The sequence below is a fragment of the Hemitrygon akajei genome, chromosome 11, assembly GCF_048418815.1.
Source record: "Hemitrygon akajei chromosome 11, sHemAka1.3, whole genome shotgun sequence".
NCBI classification, from domain to species: Eukaryota; Metazoa; Chordata; class Chondrichthyes; order Myliobatiformes; family Dasyatidae; genus Hemitrygon; species Hemitrygon akajei.
Genome location: NC_133134.1, coordinates 152,753,748 through 152,776,885, shown reverse-complemented (window position 1 = coordinate 152,776,885; position 23,138 = coordinate 152,753,748). Strand labels below are relative to the sequence as shown.

The 23,138-nt window shown below is 39.9% G+C and overlaps 1 protein-coding gene across 6 annotated transcripts in view; it reads right to left on the bottom strand.

Annotated features, from left to right (window-relative positions):
• Nucleotides 1-2,914: 2,914 nt before the first annotated feature.
• Nucleotides 2,915-23,138, bottom strand: part of rbbp8l (retinoblastoma binding protein 8-like) — a 104,072-nt gene continuing 83,848 nt past the window's right edge. For 5 of the 6 annotated variants that reach the window (XM_073061947.1, XM_073061945.1, XM_073061944.1 and 2 more), the window contains 3 exons: nt 22,399-22,528; nt 8,162-8,291; nt 2,915-3,904 (listed from right to left, as the gene is read on the bottom strand). In XM_073061947.1, coding sequence (XP_072918048.1) covers nt 3,895-3,904; nt 8,162-8,291; nt 22,399-22,528 — 270 coding nt within the window. In that variant the 3' untranslated portion in view covers nt 2,915-3,894. Of the gene's footprint in view, nt 3,905-8,161; nt 8,369-22,398; nt 22,529-23,138 lie in introns of those variants that run through there. The other variant, XM_073061949.1, reaches the window with a different exon arrangement.

Genomic DNA, 23,138 nt, shown 5'->3' with positions numbered 1-23,138 from the left:
GTGGAACATCTTTCCATTGACTGAAAATGGACACTAGTTGATGATCAGTAACAAGGGTAAACTCTCTTCTGTACAAGTGCCGATTGCAAAGTTTTACACCACAAGCCAGACTCAAGGCCTCTTTGTCAATCTGTGTAATTTTTCTCTACAGCGATAAGGGAATGTGATGCAGAGGTTATGGGGCATTCACTTCCACCACTCATAACATGTGTCATGACTGCTCCTATACCATACGGTAAAGCATCACATGCAAGCTTCAATGGATCATCTGGATCATAGGGTGTTAATACAGTATCTGATATCACCATCTCCTTTATCTTTAGGAAAGGCACCTCACACTTCTTTGTCCATTGTCATTTCTTCCCGATCTGTAGTAATTAGTTCAAGGGATGGAGAATATTAGCCAGGTTTGGCAGGTGCCTGTTATAGTAATTGACAAATTCTAAAAAGGAGCACAGATGTGATATGTCCTTTGGCTTTTGGGAATCCACCATTGTTTGAATTTTCTCATCACACTTGTGTAAACCTTGTGCGTCAATAATGTGACCACAGTAAGTGATGTTTGGTTTAAAGAATTCACATTTGTTACATCATGCTCTGAGCCCATAATTTTCTAATTTAATACCGTCTTGAGGTTTTGGAGATCTTCCTTATCATCCTGACTCACATCAAAAATGTCATCCAGGTAACACTGAGCACTTGGGCAGCCTTGCAGCACCTGCTCCATAGCTTTCTGCCAGAGTGTAGGTGCAGATTCTGCTTCAAAAATAAGCCTATTATAGCGATAAAGCCCTTTGTGAGTATTTATCTTGAGAAGCACATTGGAATCTTCTTCCATCTCCTTCTGTAATGAGGCCTCAGCTGAGTCCACTATGCTGAAGTGTTTTCCTCCAGAAAGGTTTGCAAAGAGAGCACCTCTCCTGGTTAGAGAGTTTTAATTTACAGTAATTTCAGTACTGGGTTGATGGTGACCTTATAATCACAACCGATCCCGACAGAACCATTCGTTTTGGCTAATGGGACCTCTGGTATTGCCCATCAGTTCCCCTCAAAATTGGATTGAATTCCTTCAGCCTCCATGTGATCTAGCTCACTGGCTACTTTATCACGGATGGTATAAGGAACCGGACAGGGTTTCTAAAACTTGGGTGTGACCTTTTTGTTTAAAACTAATTTTACTCTTGATTTGTTTTTGAGTTTTTCAATGCCATCCTTGAACACTGCTGTGGCATCATCCAGAACCTTTCTTAATTCATATTCAGTTGACTCTATTGCAGGGTGGAATAGATCTCCAGTCTTGTTGTAGTTGTTTCAACCAATCATGACTTTACAATGGTGGCTCTCATATTCTTACCACCTACAACCCCATATGGCTTGTTGGTTGTTGTATTTCACTGTTGGAATGTCATTCCCATAGAAGTTATCTTTTCTCGAGTAAAAGTTCTTAGTTAGATATTTGCAGGGTTCAGTTCAGTATCTTTGAAATGCCATTCAAACTCATTTTGTGGAATAAAGGATACAGCCGAGCCAGTGTATAATTCCATTTTTAATTAATTTGTCATTCACTTCTGGTTTAAGCCATATTACTTGTCTATGTTAGTTTTCACATTGTAAATCTCAAGGCTACCCAATCCTGTGTCACTCTCATCATTATCATATTTACATCAACAGCTTGCAGATTAGTGCTCTTCTTGAAACTACAAGTTATGCTTTTATCTTTTTCTCTTCCTTATGCAGTCCATTTACTTTTGTCTGCCCGGCATGCTTTTTGTATGTCTCCTACTCTGTTGTATTTTTTGCAAGTTTCGACTCTAAACCTGCATCGATCTGGTGTATGTGAGCCCCTGCCACAATGGTAACACAAGTTGTTTGGCCAGGAAGGCTTCAGTTTGGACATTGCGATTTTTTTCACACTTGTTTTCATTCCTGACTGCAACTCGATTGCCTCTTTGTCCATGGCTTCCATTGATACAGCCATTTCAACTGCTCTTTTCAATATAAAGTGTTCTTCAGTTAGGACCCATTTTTGTGTATTTTCTTGTAAGTTCCACAAACTAATCAATTTTTCAGTACATCATTTAACCCATAACTGAACTGACAAAGCTCAGACAATCTCTTCAGTTCAGCCACGTAAGCTGAAATGGACTCCCCTTCCTTTTGATTCTGCATATGAAACCTAAAGCATTCTGCAATTAACAATGGTTTCAGTTCTAAATGCTCCTGCATTAGTTTCACAGAAGCTAATTTTGGCTGGCTTGGTTGAAGCAAATTGTATGTCTTTTTATCCAATGCACTCAGCAAAACTGGCACTTCTTTTTCATTGGCTACTTCATGTGCTTCAAAATACTGCTCAATTCCCTCAGTATACAACGACCAGTTATCTCTTGTGCAATTGAACGCATATATCTTTCCAATGTAGCTAGTCATTTCTGCTTTTTAAAAATTAATATCATTATCATCCACTACCCACTGTTTATGAATTCATGAATTTTGTTCATTTTCTGCCTTTTTTTTTAACTGGAATGCCTCACTGCACTTCAACAGGTAGGTATGTTTTAAAACTTACTCATTATAGCTGTTATGTTTTATAATGCTCCTCAGACAGGATGAAGAGGTCAATACTCCCCAATGCCATTAGGCTTTACAATTCTACCGCCAGGACTTAAGAACTTTTTAAAAGCTATTATTAATGCTTTTTGAGATAGTGATTTAGATGCATATCATATTTTTTACTGAGTTAAGTATTGTATGTAATTAGTTTTGCTACAACAAGTGTATGGGACATTGGAAAAAAGTAGAATTTCCCCATGGGGATGAATAAAGTATCTATCTATCTATCTATCTATCTATCTAATTCCAAAACCTAAAACTAATTGAAAGAAAAACGCGGAGCCAGGACACTTTTTGCCTACTTATTCTTTACTTTAGCGCGGTACACACTTTTGACATGGTGGTGTAATGACGTACTGTTTGCCATTCACATACTTATACATATAGTCCATAACGAATTATGTAAACAAAGAATACTTAATCAAACAACATATGTACAATATTATTCAAACATTAAATTTACAACAGGTGGAGTTAAGGTATCTTGGTGGCACTGAGCAGCCTGCCACTGGTCTAGAGGACTAGGCACTGGTCTTACTGCCCACCAAACCTGTGTCACATCTGATGTGGAATGCTTGACATGGATATAAAAGACGGAAGTGACCCATTTTATCAGTAATAAGGCACTCTTCAATTCAGTAAGAATGTTACACATGGAAGGCGTTTTTTAAAATGCAAGCTAGTGGGTAGCCAGAGGCTTTTACCAAGGGTGGAAATGGCTAATATAAGGAAGCATAACTTTAAGGTGTATGGAGGAAAGTATAGGGGGGAAGTAGGTTTGTCATATGTAATCTAGGTGTGTGGAACATGTTGCATGGTTGGTGGTAGAGGCAGAACATTAAAGACATTTAAAAAGCACTTAGGTACATGGACGAAAGAAAAATGGAGAGCAATGAGGGAGAGAAGGTTTAGCTTGATTTTGGAATAGGTTAAAGGGTCAGCACACCATTGTGGACCAAAGGGCCTGTATTGTGCAGTATCATTATAGTTCAGCTAATAGCAACAATATTATGACACGGGTGGTGTAACTTTGTAGTTGTCCAAGATATTTCTTAAGTATGTAATACAACTAATTATGAAAAGTAAAATGATGTCATTTCTTGTAGAAGTGTTCAATTTTAAATGTACTGTCAATCCACTGGCAGTCTCGGTTGACAGACTAACTAATGCAGAGAAAAATTATCCGAAGTGACAGAACGCAGTGTGAATAATTCTTATATAGGTTCTCTCCGGAACTTCAGTCTTCATCCCTGTTGTTTTCCAATTTAAATATGAATGTTCTTCTTAGTTTTGGCTGCAAAAGAAGACATATTATCAAGATGATAAGATCCTATAACATGGAAGCTAAAGAACATCAATAATTATGCCTCCAACTCATTTCAAAAGTAATTAATGTTACCCAGTAATATTAAAATACAAATATTAATCACCATCCTAAATGTCAAAATACTTTATTATAAATATCACCAATTTTTCTCCCAAAAGTTTAACTACACCTGCTGCAACTACATTCAGTGACCACTTTGTTAGGTAAAGGAATGTTCTTCAGTTGTAGCCCATCCACTTTAAGGTTTGATGTGTTATGTGTTAAGAGATACTCTTCTGTACACCACTGCTGGTTATTTGAGCTATGGATGTCCTTTAGTCAGCTTCAATCTGTTTGGCTATTCTCCTCTGTCTTCTCTCATTAACAAGACATTTTCGACCACAGAACTGCTGCTCACTGGATGTTTTTTGATTTTCGCACTATTCTCTGTAAACTCTAGAGCAATGTTTCCCAACCTGGGGTCCATGGACTCCTTATTCAATGGTATTGGTCCATAGCATAAAGAAGGTTGGGAACCCCTGCTCTGGAGACTGTTGTGTGTGAAAATCCCAGGAGATCAGCAGTTTCTGAGAAACTCAAACTACCTTGTCTAGCACCACCAATAATTCCATGGTCATGGTCACTTAGATCACACTTATTCACCATCTTGATCAAAAAGATAGCTTTTATGGAGTGATTTACAGTTTAATTCATTGTCAAATTTTATCTGATAAGGTTACTGTGAAATTGCAAATTATCGACAAACTAGTCAAGAAGTTACTAGTTTTCTAGAAGACAACGCTTTCTTGTTCAACCTTCTTTGAAGTCCATTATAAAGAGCTTTAGAGGACAGAAGAGACTAAGGTTTAGAAAGGGGATGCTAAAAGTTTTGGCTTTGGCAGCTGAAGACATTCTTTGCCATTGGAGGTGTGCAAGGGGCCAGAATCACAACTATCTCTTGAAAGAACTACGGACGCTAGAAATCTGAAATACAAACAGAAAACACTCAGCAGGTCAGAAATGCTGCCTGGTAGTTATCTGAAATGAAGGATGATAATTTTTAATCTGTGGTATTGCCATATAAATAGTTCCAGTACATCAGTGCAAACCCAAAGGCAGTCTGTAAATGTTAATAGATTGGGGTTGGAGCTGGATGATCGAAAAGTACATAGGGCGATGGCAAAAGCAACCAAGTCCCTAATTATTCTTCCATAATAATATCTTACTCTATTTGAAACTCCTATTTGTACAATATGATATCATTTGTGAAAGAACAAAGGTTCTGAGATCATACTTTTGAACTTGTTTTCCTTAAAAATTCCAAGTCAAAATGTGTAGTAAGTTGCCGAAGATTTCAGCAATCACTGGGCTAAATAATTTTATTGAGAGTTTCAAAGTAAGAATTTAGTAGCATTAAATAGATTGCTTGTATTATATTGAACCAGAGGGCATAGTTTCACTCAACTTCACTTGCCCCATCTCTGAACTGTTCTTACAACCCATGGACTCACTTTCAAGGACTCTTCATCTCATGTTCTCAATACTTATTGTTTATGTATTTATTATTATTATCTATTTCCATTTGTACTTGCGCACTGGTTGTCTGCCCTGTTGGGTGTGGACTTTCATTGATTCTATTATGATTATTGGATTTATTAAGTTTGCCCACAAGAAAACAAATTTCAGGGTTGTATATAGTGACAAAAATCTACTTTGATAATAAATTTACTTTGAGATTTCAACTTTGATCAGTTCCATATTTTTTGCCTCTTCTCCTTTTCAAGAAGATTGACTCCTTAGGGGAGTTGACGGTGATTTACTCCCACTCCAGATTCTGAGGTGGTTGGTGTGACCAATGTTGGAAATGCAGACTCTTTCCACAGATGGGCAGGAGAGTTTGTTGGTGCTCAGTTCCTTCCATAGATACACAGGCCCGATGGTTTTTAGTTGCATGGACTCATTCGCATTTCAATACCATGGAATTCTTCTCCAAGTGTCTTCCCCGGATGTCCGTTTTCATTTCCAGCAGGGGGCAGTAGTTGGCAACATGAACCTCTTGCTGGGGTTCCTTTGTGGACACTTATTGCAATGAATTATTTCAATGAGCAACAAAGGCTGATTTTGTTCAGAATAAAACAGAAGCCTTTGTTAATTTGATCCCTTGAAATAACAACCAAACAAACTAAACTTCCTTTGTAATTATGATTGGTGCACATCTATATCCAAATATACCTAGGTGTAGTTACATCCAATGGCACCACCTACTGTAACCCAACCGGTATTACATCTGTACTACATCACTTAACAAATCTGCTAAAACTGGCCAATCAGTCCTAGTGGAACTGTTGTAGTTACACACACTTCTGTTCTTTCTGAAGATCTACTATCGATGGCTAAAGTGGATAACATTAATAATTCAGTTAAGCAACCTAATATTGCACAAGTTGATGAATATAAATAATAATTCAGTTCCACATATAAATAAGGAAGAACCTTGGGTGACCACTTATTTTTGCCAGCACACTCTTAGGGCTATTTGTCAGTGGCTTCCCTCCTCCCTACCCCATCCTGAGAATGCAGATGAACAAAATTAAATTACAAAAATGAAGAAATTCACCAGGTTGTGTGCTACTTGTTTGCAGAGAGAGGAAAAGGTCTCAGGTTTGAGCTCTTTTCTGTGCTGAGTGCTGTCTCACCATTTGATTGCGAACAGGATGGGACCAGAGATCAGTTGATTGGATGAGGGACAGAAGCAGACTGAGATGCGTCTCTGACAGGAGAAGAGAACTGGTTCATCACTGACTTAGTGTTTCCGGCATGCCTCAAGGTTCGCACCCTCTCAGAGCACCCACAATTGCCTCACTAAATACACTTCGTTTTGCCTGCTGCTGAGTCCTTTTTGGGCTTGTTGGAGGTGGATATAGAAGGTAATATTAATTTTCTGCTTTATCATCAGAAATTAGATAGGTAAGAGACAATCATTCCCCAGGTGGGGAGGGTGACGACAACAAGCATCACATACACTCACTAGTATAGCTTTTGAGCTGGGCGGTTACAACTCCTAATCTTTTCAAAGATGTGCAAGATAGTGGTGATCTGTCCCTCACACAAACACACCTGCATCTAGACCCCTTGATGTGGAAGGATGGACAGAAATGTTCCACGTGATTCCACCCAAAATTAATCTTATAGATTAAAATCTTGTCCAATCTAGGCTTTGCTCTGTTTTCTATTCCCCACCAGGGATCCCATCCTCCATCTTGCACCTTAACAGGACCTTGAGGGTCAATAATATTTCAGTATTGCTGAAAAAAAAATCTATAATAGTTTCCAATGATAAACAATGTTTCAAAATGAACCGCATGGTAATCCATTCATGGTAAACCTCACCTCTTCTGCCAGTTCAAAGTTTAAACTAAATTTATCATCACCATATACATCTCTGAGATTTATTTTTTGTGGGCATACTCAATAAATCTATAGAATAATAACCATAGCAGAATCAATGAAAGACCTCGCAACTCTGGCGTTCAAGTAGAGTGCAGAAGACCCCATACTACGCAAATACAAAAAGAAAGAAGTAATAATAATAAATAAATAAGCAATAAATATTGAGAAGGTGAGATGAAGAATTCTTGGAAGTGAGTCCATTGGTTGTGAGAACATTTCAATGATGGAGCAACTGAACTTGAGTGAAGTTAATGAAAAATTCCAAATTATTCTTTGAACACTAGTCTGAAGTTAAATGTTGTTCCTTCTTTTTAGGCTGGGGTTCTTCAGTTTGGAGTGGAGGATTGACCTCCTCAATGACATCTAAAAGCTTCCCCAGGTGTGCACCCATTGGTACTGCTTTCTGCAGAGAGGACCTACAGCAAGGAAGACACAACCCAGAAAGGAGCTTAAAGGGACAGGAGATGGAAATACTCTTCCCAATGGAGGCCTCAGGGGTGGGGTGCAAATCAGGTGGATAATTGAGAATCATCAAGATAAAAATTGGTGGGTTATACTGTATTTCTCATTGGCCAGCTATTCCTAAAGCATGTAACACAACATTCTAAAATCTAGCTGGGTGCTGTATGAATTAATGTTTAGTATATTGTCAGAGTCATTCATAAAATTTCATATTTCATACCTATCACTCAGGTATGGAATATGAAATTTTATGAATGACTGGCAATGTACTAAACAGATTAGTATAATTACCGATGAGTACATAATTTAGGATAAAGATCAATGAATTCTTACCCTTCTGGAACCAACTCCAGAAGACTGGAAGCTTTGTTTTCTGGAGTACTTGGACTGTATTGTGAAGAATGTTCATGCACTGGTTGGGCTGGCTTACATTTTCTAAGTCGTCTTCCTCTCTTGTATGCGGCTATAAGTAAGCAAATTATTACATGTAGATATTTCGAAGGTGGTTTGTCATGACTCAAGTGTAGATGTTCAATTAAACTGCAAATAATAGGAATGAAGACAATTAAAAAACACTCATGGAGTCTTCAACTCAGTTGTAAATATGAATCTAGTCCTGTCAATTCTGGCCAGTTTTATCCCACTTGAAAGTAATTGAAACAGAAATGAAAATGTATTGTATAAAAATCTTAGATTCAGGAATATCAACAAAGAGGACAGAGCAACTGAAACTGCTCTATTAATCCATAAAAGGATTATGCAGTGATGTTTTAGAGAGAAAACGTATTTAACTTTAAATTTAATAAATATTGTACTTAGGTGTAGTGTTATTGAGGTAGAATGTATTTGAGGTTTAATATAGATTTTGTTAAATCAGTACAGAAATTGATACAGCAAAACCTGATAGAATTTATATTTTAATACATCTATTTTATTTTAACTCTCTTGAAACAGAGTAGAGATCACCTGGCTGATATAACCTATTTCAGCAGGTGACTGGATGAAGAGCACAGATATTTTCAGTACTTTTTAGATTACTTTTAATTTCTTTATTTTTGCGACCAATATCACAATAATTCTGTTGATAACCTGTCTAGTAACTCTCACCAATGTTATATGATTGGTAGCTTCCAAGAAATGTAAGCAGCAACGATTAATTCTAGCAAGAAAATTATGAATCGCCCCTTTCCCAAGGTTTTAGCTGTGACTCATTTGGTGGTCTCTTGCCATGGCATTAGAAGTTTCTGAGTTCGAATCCCACGCTGGAGATTTCAGTAGACAAATCCATGTTGGATGTAGTAGCATTAAGAAGAGGGACGCCTCAAGTCTTAATAAGCTGGTAAGGAAGGCGGGCTCTGTCGTGGGCACAGAACTGGAGAGTATGACATCGGTAGCAGAGCGAAGGGCGCTGAGTAGGCTACGGTCAATCATGGAAAACCCTGAACATCCACTGCATAGCACCATCCAGAGACAGAGAAGCAGCTTCAGCGGCAGGTTGCTATCGATGCAATGCTCCTCAGACAGGATGAAGAGGTCAATACTCCCCAATGCCATTTGGCTTTACAATTCAACCGCCAGGGGAAGATATGTTAAAGTGCCGGGGTTATGACTGAGCTTAAGTTACCATTCAATGTATTTTAGTAAACTATTTAAGAACTTTTTAAGAACTTTTTAAAAGCTATTTATTAATGCTTTTTTTGAGAGGGTGGTTTTAGATGCGTATCATATTTATACTGAGTTAAGTATTGTATGTAATTGTTTTTGATACAATAAGTGTATGGGACATTGGAAAAATGTTGAATTTCCCCATGGGGATGAATAAAGTATCTATCTATCTATCTATCTAGACTACATGCTGTCTGAATATGTCTCTGTAAAACTGTAATTATTATTCCCTTGTTGTGAGTTACCAAATCCTTGAACCAATACCCTTCATTTCAATATAGATCTATAATCCTTTAAAAGTGGTGTCACAGATACTGTAGATAGGGTTGTAAAGAGAGCTTTTGGCACATTGGCCTTCATAAATCACGAGTAGAGGAGCTGGGATGTTATGTTGAAGTTATATAAGACATTGGTCAGGCCTAATTTGGAGTTTTCTGTGCAGTTCTGGTCATCTACATACAGGAAAGATATCCATATGATTGAAAGAGTGTGGAGAAAATTGACAGGGATGTTGCCAGGATTTCAGGACCTGAGTTATAGGGAAAGGATAAATAGGTTAGGACTTTATTTCCAGGAGTGTAGAAGATTGAGGGGAGATTTAAAGTAAATCTCCCTTCCATCTTCTTCTATTCCCCATTCTAGCCTTTTACCTCATCTCATCTGCCTATCACCTCCTTCTGGATCCCCTCCTCCATCCCTTTCTCCTATGGTCCACTCTCCTCTCCTGTCAGATTCCTTCCTCTCTACTACACCTGTCTTCATCTGTCACCTTCTAGCTATCCAATAACGTCTTTCCCCTCTCCCAACCTTCTTATTCTGGTATCTTCCCCCTTCCTTTGCAGTTTTGAAGAAGGGTCTTGACCCGAAACGTTGACAGTTCATTCATTTCCATAGATGCTGCCTGACCTGCTGAGTTCCTCCAGCATTTTGTGCAAGTGCTTTAGATTTCAAGCATCTGCAGACTTTCTCCTGTTTATGGTTTGCTATCTTCTTGGTTCATTGAGGTCCAGACTTGATCATATTGCCTGACTAATAATTCAGAGACCTGGACTTATAATCCAAATGGTGATGAAATTCTACCAAATATTTGTAAATCCGAATTCAATTCAGAGAAAAAAGACAGTAAGTCTGGAGTAACGAGCGGGTACAAGAATTTTTTAAAAACTGGCAAGAATAGATGAGTTGGCCTCTTCTCTCAATCAATGATCTTCCAGCAACTCCAGCTCAATGCTTGAACAGTTGAATGACGTGGATTCAGAAGCCCAGCAAGGCTTCATACCTTCTGTCCCTGAAAGCTGTCTCCGAGCAGAGGGCATGGCCTGGGTGGTGGGTTCTCTGATGATGGGATGCTGCTTTCTTGTGGCAGCACTCTATTTTCCAATTGAACAGACACAAACAATTTCATGGCAGGATTAATGGGATACCAGCTCTTTCCCAGTGCCCTAGCCCACATTTATTCCTTAACTCATATTACAGAAAAAAACAAATTAACTAGCAGTTTATAACATCAGTCCTTCTGTGTGTATAATGACTGTCACTTTCCTAATACAACTGTGACTAGATTTCCAAACTAATTTATTAGCTGTAAAATGTTCTGGGGACATTAAAATAGTTGAAGTAATATTTTGTGATAGTGTATTCTTTGTTAAATGTTATGAGGTTTATTTTAATTGTACTGAACAGAAGAAAAAATTTGAAAGGTTAATTGATCTATCCGCTCTTCAATTCCTTAGTTCTAATTTACTGTTAATATCTTTATTTGTGTAACTTTCAATAGTGCCATGGTTCAATTTAATATTAGGTATACAACCTAAAATGCTTACTCTTTGCAGACATCAACGAAACAAGGAGATCAAAACATCCCTAACCTAACAAGTGTTTTAGACACAAGAGATTCTGCAGATGCTGGAAATCCAGAGTAACAGACACTACAGGTCAGGCAGCATCTATAGAGGGGAAAAAGCAGTCAATGCTTTGGGCTGAGACCTGAAGAAGGATCTCAGCCCAAAACATCGACTATTTATCCTACTCCATTGATGCTGCTTGACCTGCTGAGGCTATGTCCACACTAGACCGGATAATTTTGAAAACGCCGGTTTCATGTAAGAACAATAGGCGTCCACACCAAGCGTTTTTGAAAGTACCTCCGCCACATTAAAATGGGCATTTGGGCGAATCTCCTCCTACTGGGCATGCGCAGGACACATCTACAGAAAACAAGCGACATGTATGGTGTCGAATCTCGCTGTGAAAGTACGCGTTTGTGCAGTTACAGACTAGAAAAACTTAAAAGGAAATTGCCAGATGATGGACAGCTGTTTGCTCTCGCGCAGGAGGACTTAAAACTGAAAAAAACAAATACTGGAGCGTATGGAAGCAATCAACATGGAGTTCACGGACAGTATGACCCAGCTGACAACGAACATTGGAAAACTGATGAACTCTATTGCATTAATTAAAGTACCTTGTTAAATGTATAAAACATGTCTGCATCAGTGTTATCTTGTATTTCCATATAATGTTACATTAGGCTGTTATACATCTATTGTCAGAGAAGTACTTGCATAAATAGGTAAACCACCTTCATACGAGCAAGGACAGAAAACAGGGCAAAGTGAGTGTACCTATTTATTCAGTAAATTATGGGTCAAAGCATTTGGTGAGTACATTTCTAACTCTTCTGGCTTCAGTCTCGTTGCTGTCTGTTCTGAAATTGATAGGTTGTGTGGGGGTTGCGTTCAAGAAAACAATGAAATGCCGCGCTACCGCCACCATCTGTTCCGGCACATCATGACAGCGTTTCTAGAAATCTCCGGTTACCCCATCCACACTACTCTGCCCAATCAGCATTTTCAAATTTACACACTCTGGGGGGCGTTTTAGAAAAGCTCCGTTTTCGGGGGAGGAAAACACCGTTTCAGTGTGCACGGGGGGGGGGGGGGTCAAAATGAAGAGAAAAAGCTTCAGTTATGGATTTATCCAGTCTAGTGTGGACGTAGCCTGAGTTCCTCCAGTATTTTGAGTGTCAGGTTCGAGATTTGTCTTCAGGTACTGAGGCCCATATAGTAAAAATTTAGCATTGTACTCTGAAACATGTAGAAGACAATGGAGATCATTAGCATATAATGTGTTCATTGCTCATGGCCAAAAATAAATGTCATTCTTTATGTTTAATTATTTCTTAAGTTAGTTTTTCTTACCCTGACTCTGAAAGGGCTAACTAAATTTAAACCACCTAGATCAAAATCAGATTTACGTTGCAAATGCAGCAAGAAGCTTCCTCCAGATCACTAATAAAGTAGAAAGTTTGTTTGCCTCTGTAGTGCTTTTTTGCTATTGGAACCTCTTCTTTATTTCTTCTCTATACCTTCTTTATACTTCTGAAATGCACTCACTGCAATCTGTAGTCTCTAATTTTCCTTTAAGCAATGTACTTTTGAACTGTCTTAATGAACTAGCGATTTCACAATCTACTAAAGGACATGGCAGACTTAACTCTCAAATATGCAAGTACGGGACCTTTAGGCGGATGATGGTAGGTCACCATAGCTGGAAGAGAGTGAGGAGGGGAGGACTCCAAGCCCGGCTGAACCACGAAGCAATGAAAATTCCTCCACCCAGCATCTTGTGAGCAAATGTACAGTTTCTGGAGGACGAGATTGAGGACCTAAGGGCAAGATTGCTGTATCAGAGGGAAATGAGGTATTGCTGTGTTCTGTGTTTTACAGAGATATGGTTTATTCCAAATAATTTGGATTCAGTGATCAGATCCAAAGGCTTTTCGATACACAGGATGGACTGTTCTGTTGATTTGGAGAACGCAAAAGGTGGAGGTCTGTGCTTCAAGGTCTGTATTTAATTTGCTGACTACATCCCTGTTGGCTGAATCAAAGGTGGTGATGAATCAGCACATAGGAAGGAGATGGAAAATCTGGCTGAGTGGTTCCACGACAAGGACCTCTCACTCAACGTCAGCAAGACCAAGGAGCTGATTATTGACTTCAGGAGGAGGAAACCAGAGGTTCATGAGCCAGTCCTCATCGGGGGATCAGAGGTGGAGAAGGTCAGCAACTTGAAATTCCTCGGTGTTATCACTTCAGAGGATTTATCCTGGACCCAGCACACAAGTGCAATTACGAGAAAAGCATGGCAGTGCCTCGACTTAGGCGTTTGTGAAGATTCCGCATGACATCTAAAACTTTGACAAACGTCTATAGATATGTGGTGCATAGTTTATTGACTGGTTTCATCACAGCCTGTCCCTGTACAGAATATCCTGCAAAAATAGTGGATACGGCCCAATTCATCACAGGTAAAACCCTCCCCAGCGTTGAGCACAATTACATGGAATGCAGCCACAGAAAAGCAGTATTCATCATCTCTTCTCCCTGCTGCCATCGGGAAGAAGGGACAGGACCCTCAGGACTCACACCACCGGGTTCAGGAACAGTTATTACCCCTCAACCATCAAGCTCTTGAAGCAGAGGAGATAACTTCACTCAACTTCACTTGCCCCATCACTGAACTATTCCCACAACCTACGGGCTAATTTTCAAGGATTCCTCATCCCACATTCTCGATATTTATTGCTTATTTATTATTCTTTTTCTTTTCTCTCTCAAATTTGCCCTTTGTTGTCCTTTGCCAACTGGTTGATTGTCCATCCTGTTGGGTGCGGTCTTACATTGATTCTATTAAGTTTCTTGGACATACTGGTATATGCCCATAAGAAAACGAATCTCAAGAATGTATACGATGACCTATATGTATTTTGATCATGTATTTACTTTGAACTTTGAAACATTTTAATCGAATTAGGTCCTATGTTAAATCTGACCAGGCTTGTTTTTAATTTAAATCTACAGAACCACCCATGTTTGAATTAACTTTTTAAAAATCAAAAGAATACTTTGAGGTCTTTGCAATGTCACTCAGTCTTTGAATGCAAGAAGAAATGTTCACGTTCAGAAACAACAAGTGCTGTAAGCTCTTATCTCCATTTTGCAACACTAGCTTCACCCTGAGAAACCACATGCGGTCCTAATTAAACGTTGAGTTACAAAATGGCATGTTGTTTTGAATTGAAGGTAAATAGAGGTCTTGTTTAACAAGTGCTTTTAAAGAATTCTCTGCTGATATCACTGTCTCCAGTGGCATAATCATTTTGTAATTAATTAACAGCAAATGAAAGCCATGTGTAAACTCAGTTTAATGTCTACCTCACCCTTTCTACATATATTCATCATAAGTAAATGTGGACTGAAGGTTATTTCAGGGAAATATGTTCCCAAGGCCTAGATAACTGCAAACTAAACAATGAAGCTGCAAATACTTACAGGCAAGCAATCCATACCTAGCTCAATTAATTAGCACATTTGCCACTCTGGCGATTTTATCTTCAGTCAACATTTTCCTTGAACTTGGTGAATAGTTGCACAAAAACTCAGTATGTTAAGTCTCGAAGAAGGATACCCAAGTAACGCAGCGGTTAGCGCATCGCTATTACAGCTCAGGCAGTTGGAGTTTGGAGTTCAGTTCTGGGACAGTTGTAAGGAGTTTGTGCATTCTCTGAATGTTCTCCCACAGTTCAAAGACGTATTGGTTAGTAGATTCATCTGTCCTGTGACTGGGCCAGATGGGTTGCCTGTTGTCACGGCTCGTGAGGATGGATGGGCCTGTCCTGTGCTCTAACTCTAAGTAAACAAAATCAATGAAAAACTACAAAGTCTGACAAACAATCCATATGCAAAAGAAGATAAACTGCGCCATACAAAAAAAACCCAAATAAATAAGTAAGTAATACAGTATTGAGGATATGAAGTGCGGAGTCCTTGAAAGTGAGTCCACAGGCTGTGGAGTCACTTGAGTGTTGGAGTAAATGAAATTATCCACATTGGTTCAGGAGATTCCTCACCATGGAGCAGAAATACAAGGAGCGTTGTTGCAGGAAAGCAGCATCCATCATCAAGGGTCCCTTCCTATCCAGGTCCTGCTGCTGCCATCATGAAGGTAGTACTGGAGCTTTAAGTCCTACACCACCAGGTTCAGGAACAGTTATTACCCCTCAATCCTCAGGCTCCTGAACCAGAGAGGATACCTTCACTTACCCCAACACTGAACTGATTTCACAACCTATGGACTTACTTCCAAAGAGTCTGGAACTCATGTTCTCAATATGTGTGTATGTGCGATTTTTAAATGTATTTATCCATCTATCTATGTATTTATAATTCAATTAATTTGTTTTTTCTTTTTTGTATTTGCACAATTTGTTTTTTTGCACATGGGTTGTTTGTCTTTGTGAGCAGTTTTTCATCGATTCTATTGTGTTTCTTTGTTTTTACTGTGAATTCCAACAAGAAAAGAATTTCAGGGAAGTATATGGTGACATGTATGTACTTGGATAATAATAAATTTACTCTGAACTCTGAACTCTGGTGGTTGAAGGGCTTCTTGCTTAATCAAAGGCATCTCACAAACTGGTCGGTCCTCACTGTGAATACATTTAATTGGCACCCTCTCTGGAAGAAAGCACAGAAGGCACACAGAGTATGATGAACAGATAATAACAGGAGACAGAGAAGTGCAGGTCAGTGGGAATTACTCTCAGCCTGGGGCCATTTCCATCCACCTTATCAGGGAGTGATTTTCAGTGTGAAATTCCTGTATTTAAGTAAAGACTTCTTCACTTACATCCACTATCAGTCTCAGGAAGCTGTATCTCTGAACAGGAGACTGGGCACATTGTCAGTTTTGCCAGTGTGCCACAGGACATTAAGAAATCAGGCTCCTTCTAGGCCCGAACTGGCTGATCTTGTGACAGCTTAGAGTTTTCCATCCACGGTTGTATACGAGAGGTCACAGTAGATCCTTATAGAGTCGTAGAAAAGTACAGCAGGGAAACAGGCTCTTTGGCCCAATTAGTCCATGCAGAACTATTTGAACTGCCTACTCCCATCGACCTGCACTGGGACCATAGCCCCCTATACCCCTACCAACCATGTGCCTATCCAAACTTCTCTTTAATGATGAAATCGAGCTCGCAAGCATCACTTGTGCTGGCTGCATGTTCCATACTGTTAAGTTTCCCCTCATGTTTCCCTTAAACTTTTCACCTTTCACCCTTAACCTATGATCTTTAGTTGTAGTCCCACCCAACCTCAGTGAAAAAAGCTTCCTTGCATTTACCTTATTTACACCGCTGATAATTTTGTATACCTCTGTCAAATCTTCTCTTAATCTTCTATGTTCCAAGGAATAAAGCCCTAACCGATTAAGTCTTTTCCTTATAACTCAGGTCCTCCAGACCCAGCAACATCCCGTAAATTTTCACAGGGAGTCAACTGCGTTTCTCTCCCTCTTACCAGTGGCAGCATGCTAAGTGGGAATATGTCAGAATTCCCAGTGTAGGGGGGTTATTGGGAACTTACACATCAAATTACAGGTTCTCTACATCAAATCTGCCAACACGGACTGGAAGCAAGCATTTTCCTTCAATGTCCGGTTGCTGGGTGATGATCAGCAGCCAACCGTGCAGGTTAATACCCTGTTTATTGGGCAGAATGTTTTATATCTTCACTCTTTCTCAGTCTGCCTTGCCAGATATGCATTGAAATGATAAAGGTGTACTGTCAATGTGTCTGATGATGTTGAGCTATGGCACTCAGCATGACTTTAGTGAAAGTAACAATATCAGACAAGATCTGGTGGAGCAGGTCGTGGGTGGACTGGAACAGTTCCCCAGCTGTTTGGACCTGCATGTAGTCATCACACCCTTGGCATGATAAATACTACCTTTGCCAGTAGTATACTACATTTGGGTTTGTGAAGAGACGGCCCTTATGAGGAACTGAGAAGCAAGAGGGAATAGTGAAGGAGAAAGGGGAAGAGAGGAGATAATATAGAAAATCCCACTCTACCACGAAGAATTAATTCTACTGTGATACCAGTAACTGGAACACCAGTCTCTATTCGTCAGCTTTGCTTCCTCACTCCCACTGATCACCACAGTGCCCAAGTCACCAAGGAAAGCTAATAGCCAGCACAAAATAAATATTTTAAACTAATTTATTGAGTCATAGTCATAAAATACTACGGCACAAAAACAGGTACTTTGGCCCATCTAGTTTGTGCTGAAAAATTAATCTGCCTCGTCCCATCAACCTAAAACCAGACCATAGTGCTCCATACCCCTCCCATCCATGTACCTATCCAAATTTCTCTTAAACATTGAAATCGAACCTGCAGCCACCACTTGCACTGGGAGCTTTTTCCACATTCTCAACCCCGAGTGAAGAAGTTTCCGCTCATGTTCCCCTTAATCATTTCACATTTCACCCATAATCCATGGCCTCCAATTGCAGTCCCACCCAACCTCAGTGGAAAAATCCTGCTTGGATTTAACCTATCTGTACTCCTCATAATTTTGTATGCTTCTATCAAATTTCCTCTTAATCTTCAATGTTCTATGGAATAAATTCCTAACTTATTCAGCTTTTCACTGTAGCTCAGATCATCAAGTCCTGGTAACATCCTTGTAATTTTTTTTGGCATTCTTTCAATCTTATTTACATCTTTCCTGTAGGTAGGTAAGCAAAACTGATCACAACCCTCCAAGTTAGGCCCCAACAATGTCTTTCATCTAACATCCATTTAACAATGAATTTCACCATTAGATGCAGTAGATAGATACTTTATTGACCCAAAGGAAATTACAGTGTCACAGTAACATTACAATGGTAACATCCCAACTCCTGCACTCAATACATAAATTTATGCAGGCCCATGTGCCAAAAGCTTTCTTTGTGACCTATCTACCTGTGATGCCAATTTCAAGGAGTTGTAGATCTGTATTCCCAGATCCCCCTGTTCTACTGCATTTCTCTTACTGTGAAAGAACTTCTGTACTGTGAAAAGACTTAGGCACATACCTCTAGCTAGGGTGATACAGCACTGGATCTACTGAATATTTCCAATATTAACAAAAACTTAAGACCCACAGATTTGCCCTGTTTCAAGGGCAAATAAAGAGAGGATGGAGACGGATGTCTTTCCACTGTGTGCAAATCACATCAAAACTAACCCACACAGGAAATAATATCAAAAACACCCTACAGAACTATGCAAAAGTCTTAGGTACCTTAGATGTATATACAATATGTGTGCAAAAGACTTTTGCACAGGACTTTACCTTGGTTCATCCTCCAAAAGAGCAATATTTCACACTTGTCTGCATTAAATTCTCTCAGCAATTTTTTAGCCCATTTTTCCAGCTGGTCCTGATCCTGCTGCAAGCATTGGTGGTCTTCCTCAATGTACACAACACCCCCCCCCCCCCAATTCTTGGTGTCATCTGCAAATTTGCTGATCCAGCTTACCACACCATCATCCAGATTGTTGATATAGATGACAAACAACTACAGACCCAGCACGAATCCCGGTGGCACATTACAGGCAGACAGACAGATATACTTTATTGATCCCGAAGGAAACTGGGTTTCATTACAGTTGCACCAACCAAGAATAGTGTAGAAATATAGCAAAATAAAACCAGAAATAATTAAATGATAATAAGTAAATTATGCCAAGTGGAAATAAGTCTAGGACCAGCCTATTGGCTCAGGGTGTCTCCGAGGGAGGAGTTGTAACGTTTAATGGCCACAGGCAGGAATGACTTCCTATGACGCTCAGTGTTGCATCTCGGTGGAATGAGTCTCTGGCTGAATGTACTCCTGTGCCTAACCAGTACATTATGGAGTGGATGGGAGACATTGTCCAAGATGGCATGCAACTTGGACAGCATCCTCTTTTCAGACACTGCTGTCAGAGAGTCCAGTTCCACCCCCACAACATCACTGGCCTTACGAATGAGTTTGTTGATTCTATTGGTGTCTGCTACCCTCAGCCTGCTGCCCCAGCACACAACAGCAAACATGATAGCACTGGCCACCACAGACTCGTAGAACATCCTCAGCATCGTCTGGCAGATGTTAAAGGACCTCAGTCTCCTCAGGAAATAGAGACGGCTCTGACCCTTCTTGTAGACAGCTTCAGTGTTCTTTGACCAGTCCAGTTTATTGCCCATTCGTATCCCCAGATACTTGTAATCCTCCACCATGTCCACACTGACCCTTTGGATGGAGACAGAGGTCACTGGTGCCTTGGCCCTCCTCAGGTCCACCACCAGCTCCTTAGCCTTTTTCACATTAAGCTGCAGATGATTCTGCTCGCACCATGTGACAAAGTTTCCCACTGTAGCCCTGTACTCAGCGTCATCTTCCTTGCTGATGCATCCGTTTATTGATTATCTCATTGGAGATCTAGTCCGGTCAGCGAGACAACCATCTATTTCCACTCTCTGGTTTCCTCTGTGAAGTCAATGTCTAATCCAATTTATTACCTCTGCTTGAATGCCAAGTGACTGAACCTTCTTGACCAACCTCCCATGCAGGACCTTGTCAAAGGCCTGCTAAAGTCTGCCTTGCCTTCATCAACTTTCCTGGCAACTTTCTTGAAAAACTCTATTGGATTGGTTAGATATGACCTACCATGCACAAAGCTATGTTGAATATATCTAATCAGTCCCTGTTTATTAGTTTAGTGGGTTTTTTTCTCTTTATTATAAAAAATTCCAGTTTTTTTTTGTCTGAATTGTCAAGAGGAGTTGTGGTTCTTTGTTTATACACAATAGCCTATCTGTTTCATCTCAATGCATAGATTACTACTCTGATCTTCCAGAGGCCCAACTTTGTCCTTTGCTATTCTTTTGCTCTTAATATATCTGTAGAAGCCCTTAAGGAGAATCACCTTGTCTGCTAGAGCAACCTCATATCTTTTTATAGCCCTCCTGATTTCCTTCTCTAGTGTTCTCTTACCTTTCTTATACTCCTAGAGCACCTCATTTGTTCCTATCTGCCTGTACCTCCTATGCACCTTCTTCTTCACCAACATCTCTCAAAAACCAAGGTTTGCTAAACCTGTTATCCTTGACTTTAATTCTGAGAGGAACGTTCAGAAGCTGTGCTCTCAAAATTTCACTTTTGTAGGTCTCCTGTCGATCAAGTACACCTTTGCCAGAAAACAACCTCTCCTAATCCACACTTGCCAGATCCTTTCTGGTACCATCAAAACTGGCCTTTCTCCAATTTAGAATCTCAACTGGAGGGCGAGACCTATCTTTTTCCGTAATTAGCTGGAAAAGGTTAGCTGAAATCATCTGATAGAATCAGATTAATTTATTTATGCTTCCTCCCACAGGCAGTCTGACTGCTAAATAGCTGCTCTACCTGACTCTGCTTTGGACACTTTTAACTTGCACTGGACACTTATAACTTGACTTTAACCGACATGTGGCTGTTGTTTTTTACTATTTATTGTTATGTTTATTATTTAGTGTTGCGTTTGTTATGTAATGATTGCACTTGCCCCTGGGAAACGCTGTCTCATTCTGCCCTGTAGAGCTGATGTACGGTTAGAATGACAATAAAGTTTTTGAATCTTGAATCTTGAATCTATCAGATGCACATCGAACCGTACAGTGAATCATGTCATTCGCATTCACAACTGGCACAAACTAAAGATATGCTGGGGGCAGACCACAAGTATCTCCACATATTCTGGCACCAACATAGTGAAAAAGTAACACAAACAACAACAACAACAAGACAACATCAGCAAAGTAGACCCCATTCCTTTCTCTCTCTCTCTCTCTCACACACGCACACACACACACACACACACACACACACACACACACACACACACACACACACACACACACACACACACACACACACACACACACACACACACACACACACACACACACACACACCAATTCTGTACACAGAATTAGTCTAATACATTACAGTACATTAGTCTATCCATTACAGCAAAGCGCCATACAAGTAGCTTCCTCAGGATTGGTGAATGGTTGCTGAGTTGCAGGTAGGAAGACAGCTTCTGACATTGGAGGGCGACCTGGAGCAACTCTGAGCCTGGACTAAAACTGCAGCAACTCAATAAAATGACAGAAGTTCAGCCCGTCTCTCTGACAGTCAACAGCAAGGGAACTGGTAGAACGGCATAGGTAGGGGTAGGAGGGCTTGAATCTACTTATTAGAGCATATTAATTCAAAGTTCTATGGTGAGTAAAGGACATTATGAAACTTGGCACAGGTGATCAGACACATATAATATAAAATGACATTTCGCCAACAAAGCCATCAAAAATACAGTTTACAAAGCTCGCTTCCAGATTCTTTGACTGGAAGACACTTAACAAACATATCTGAATTCAACATTTTAGAAGAAATTCCTGGACCTTCATGCCCCTGGTAGAGGAAAGTTAAATGTTTGTTTCATTCTGTTTTTAAGGAGAGTGGCTTGCAAACTGTTTTACCCCTGCAGGCAATGTGGCCAGCAACAAAGGATCATAATCACCGACAGTTCTGCATTTGCTGTTCAGAAACCTGTTCAGCTAAGTCAACTGGAAAACCTCATGTTATTGGGTTTGGTTTCTCTACAAACTGCACACACCCATCCATAGGCCTGTTTTAACACTGCACAAACTGGGTGGCACTTCCATGGCAACCACATGCTGAAAATCCAAGCAACTCACACAAAATGCTGGAGGAGCTCAGCAGGCCAGGCAGCATCTATATGGAAAAAAAGTACAGCCGAGGTTTCGGGCTGAAACCCTTCAGCATGAAAGATTGACTGTACCTTTTTCCATAGATACTGCCTGGCCTGCTGAGTTCCTTCAGCATTTTGTGTATGTTGCTTAGTGGTCAAAACTATTGCTTTGGCTGTGCTGTTATTCGGGATGTCTTGAACTGTGACGAACAAAATAAAAAGCCTTTTGTTTAAAATAAATGCATATCGATCAGAAACCGATGCATCCTTACCAGACGTCCAGTAGTCCTGGAGCTTCTTCTTTTTCTTTTTTTTTGGCTGGTCTGCACCACGTTCAGATTGATGTTTCTCATTTTCAGGTTTAATCTCCTGGATTTCATGTGCTTCTTGAATGTCATCAGCCTAATATGATGAGAAAAGCAAATTCAAAATGGAATATCACGAACAATAAAGCCGTAGGAGCTGCAATTCTCCTTTCCCACCAAAGTTATTTTGGACCATTTTATTGGCATCTAATAAGAAGCAGAATTATTTGCTCCACACATTGAAAATCAATGATCGGATGTTACTGTTGAAACTTCTAAGTGATGACTTCACCATTTTTAATTTTTGAAGGGCTTTTTAAACAGACTTCCTTAAAGTGTTTCATACTGAAAATGAACAGATTCTTTTCATCACCATGGGCCTGATCAAGGGGCTTGGGGTACACACAGCCTGTGCTCCACTACACCACACTCCCTTAATTAGCCATCAAAATAAGTAAGCTTGAATATTTACTCAGTTACTTTATTAGATACTCCTGTCATGTTCATCTGCTGCTGTAGCCCATCCACTTCAAGCTTCGATGTGTTCAGAGATGCTCTTTTGCACACCACTGTCGGTTACTTGAGTTACTGTCTCCTTCCTGTCAGCTTGAATCAGTCTGGCCATTTTCCTCTGAACGCTCTTATTAACAAGGCATTTTTGCTCATGGACTTGCCACTCACTGAGCGTTTTTTGTTTTATCGCCCCA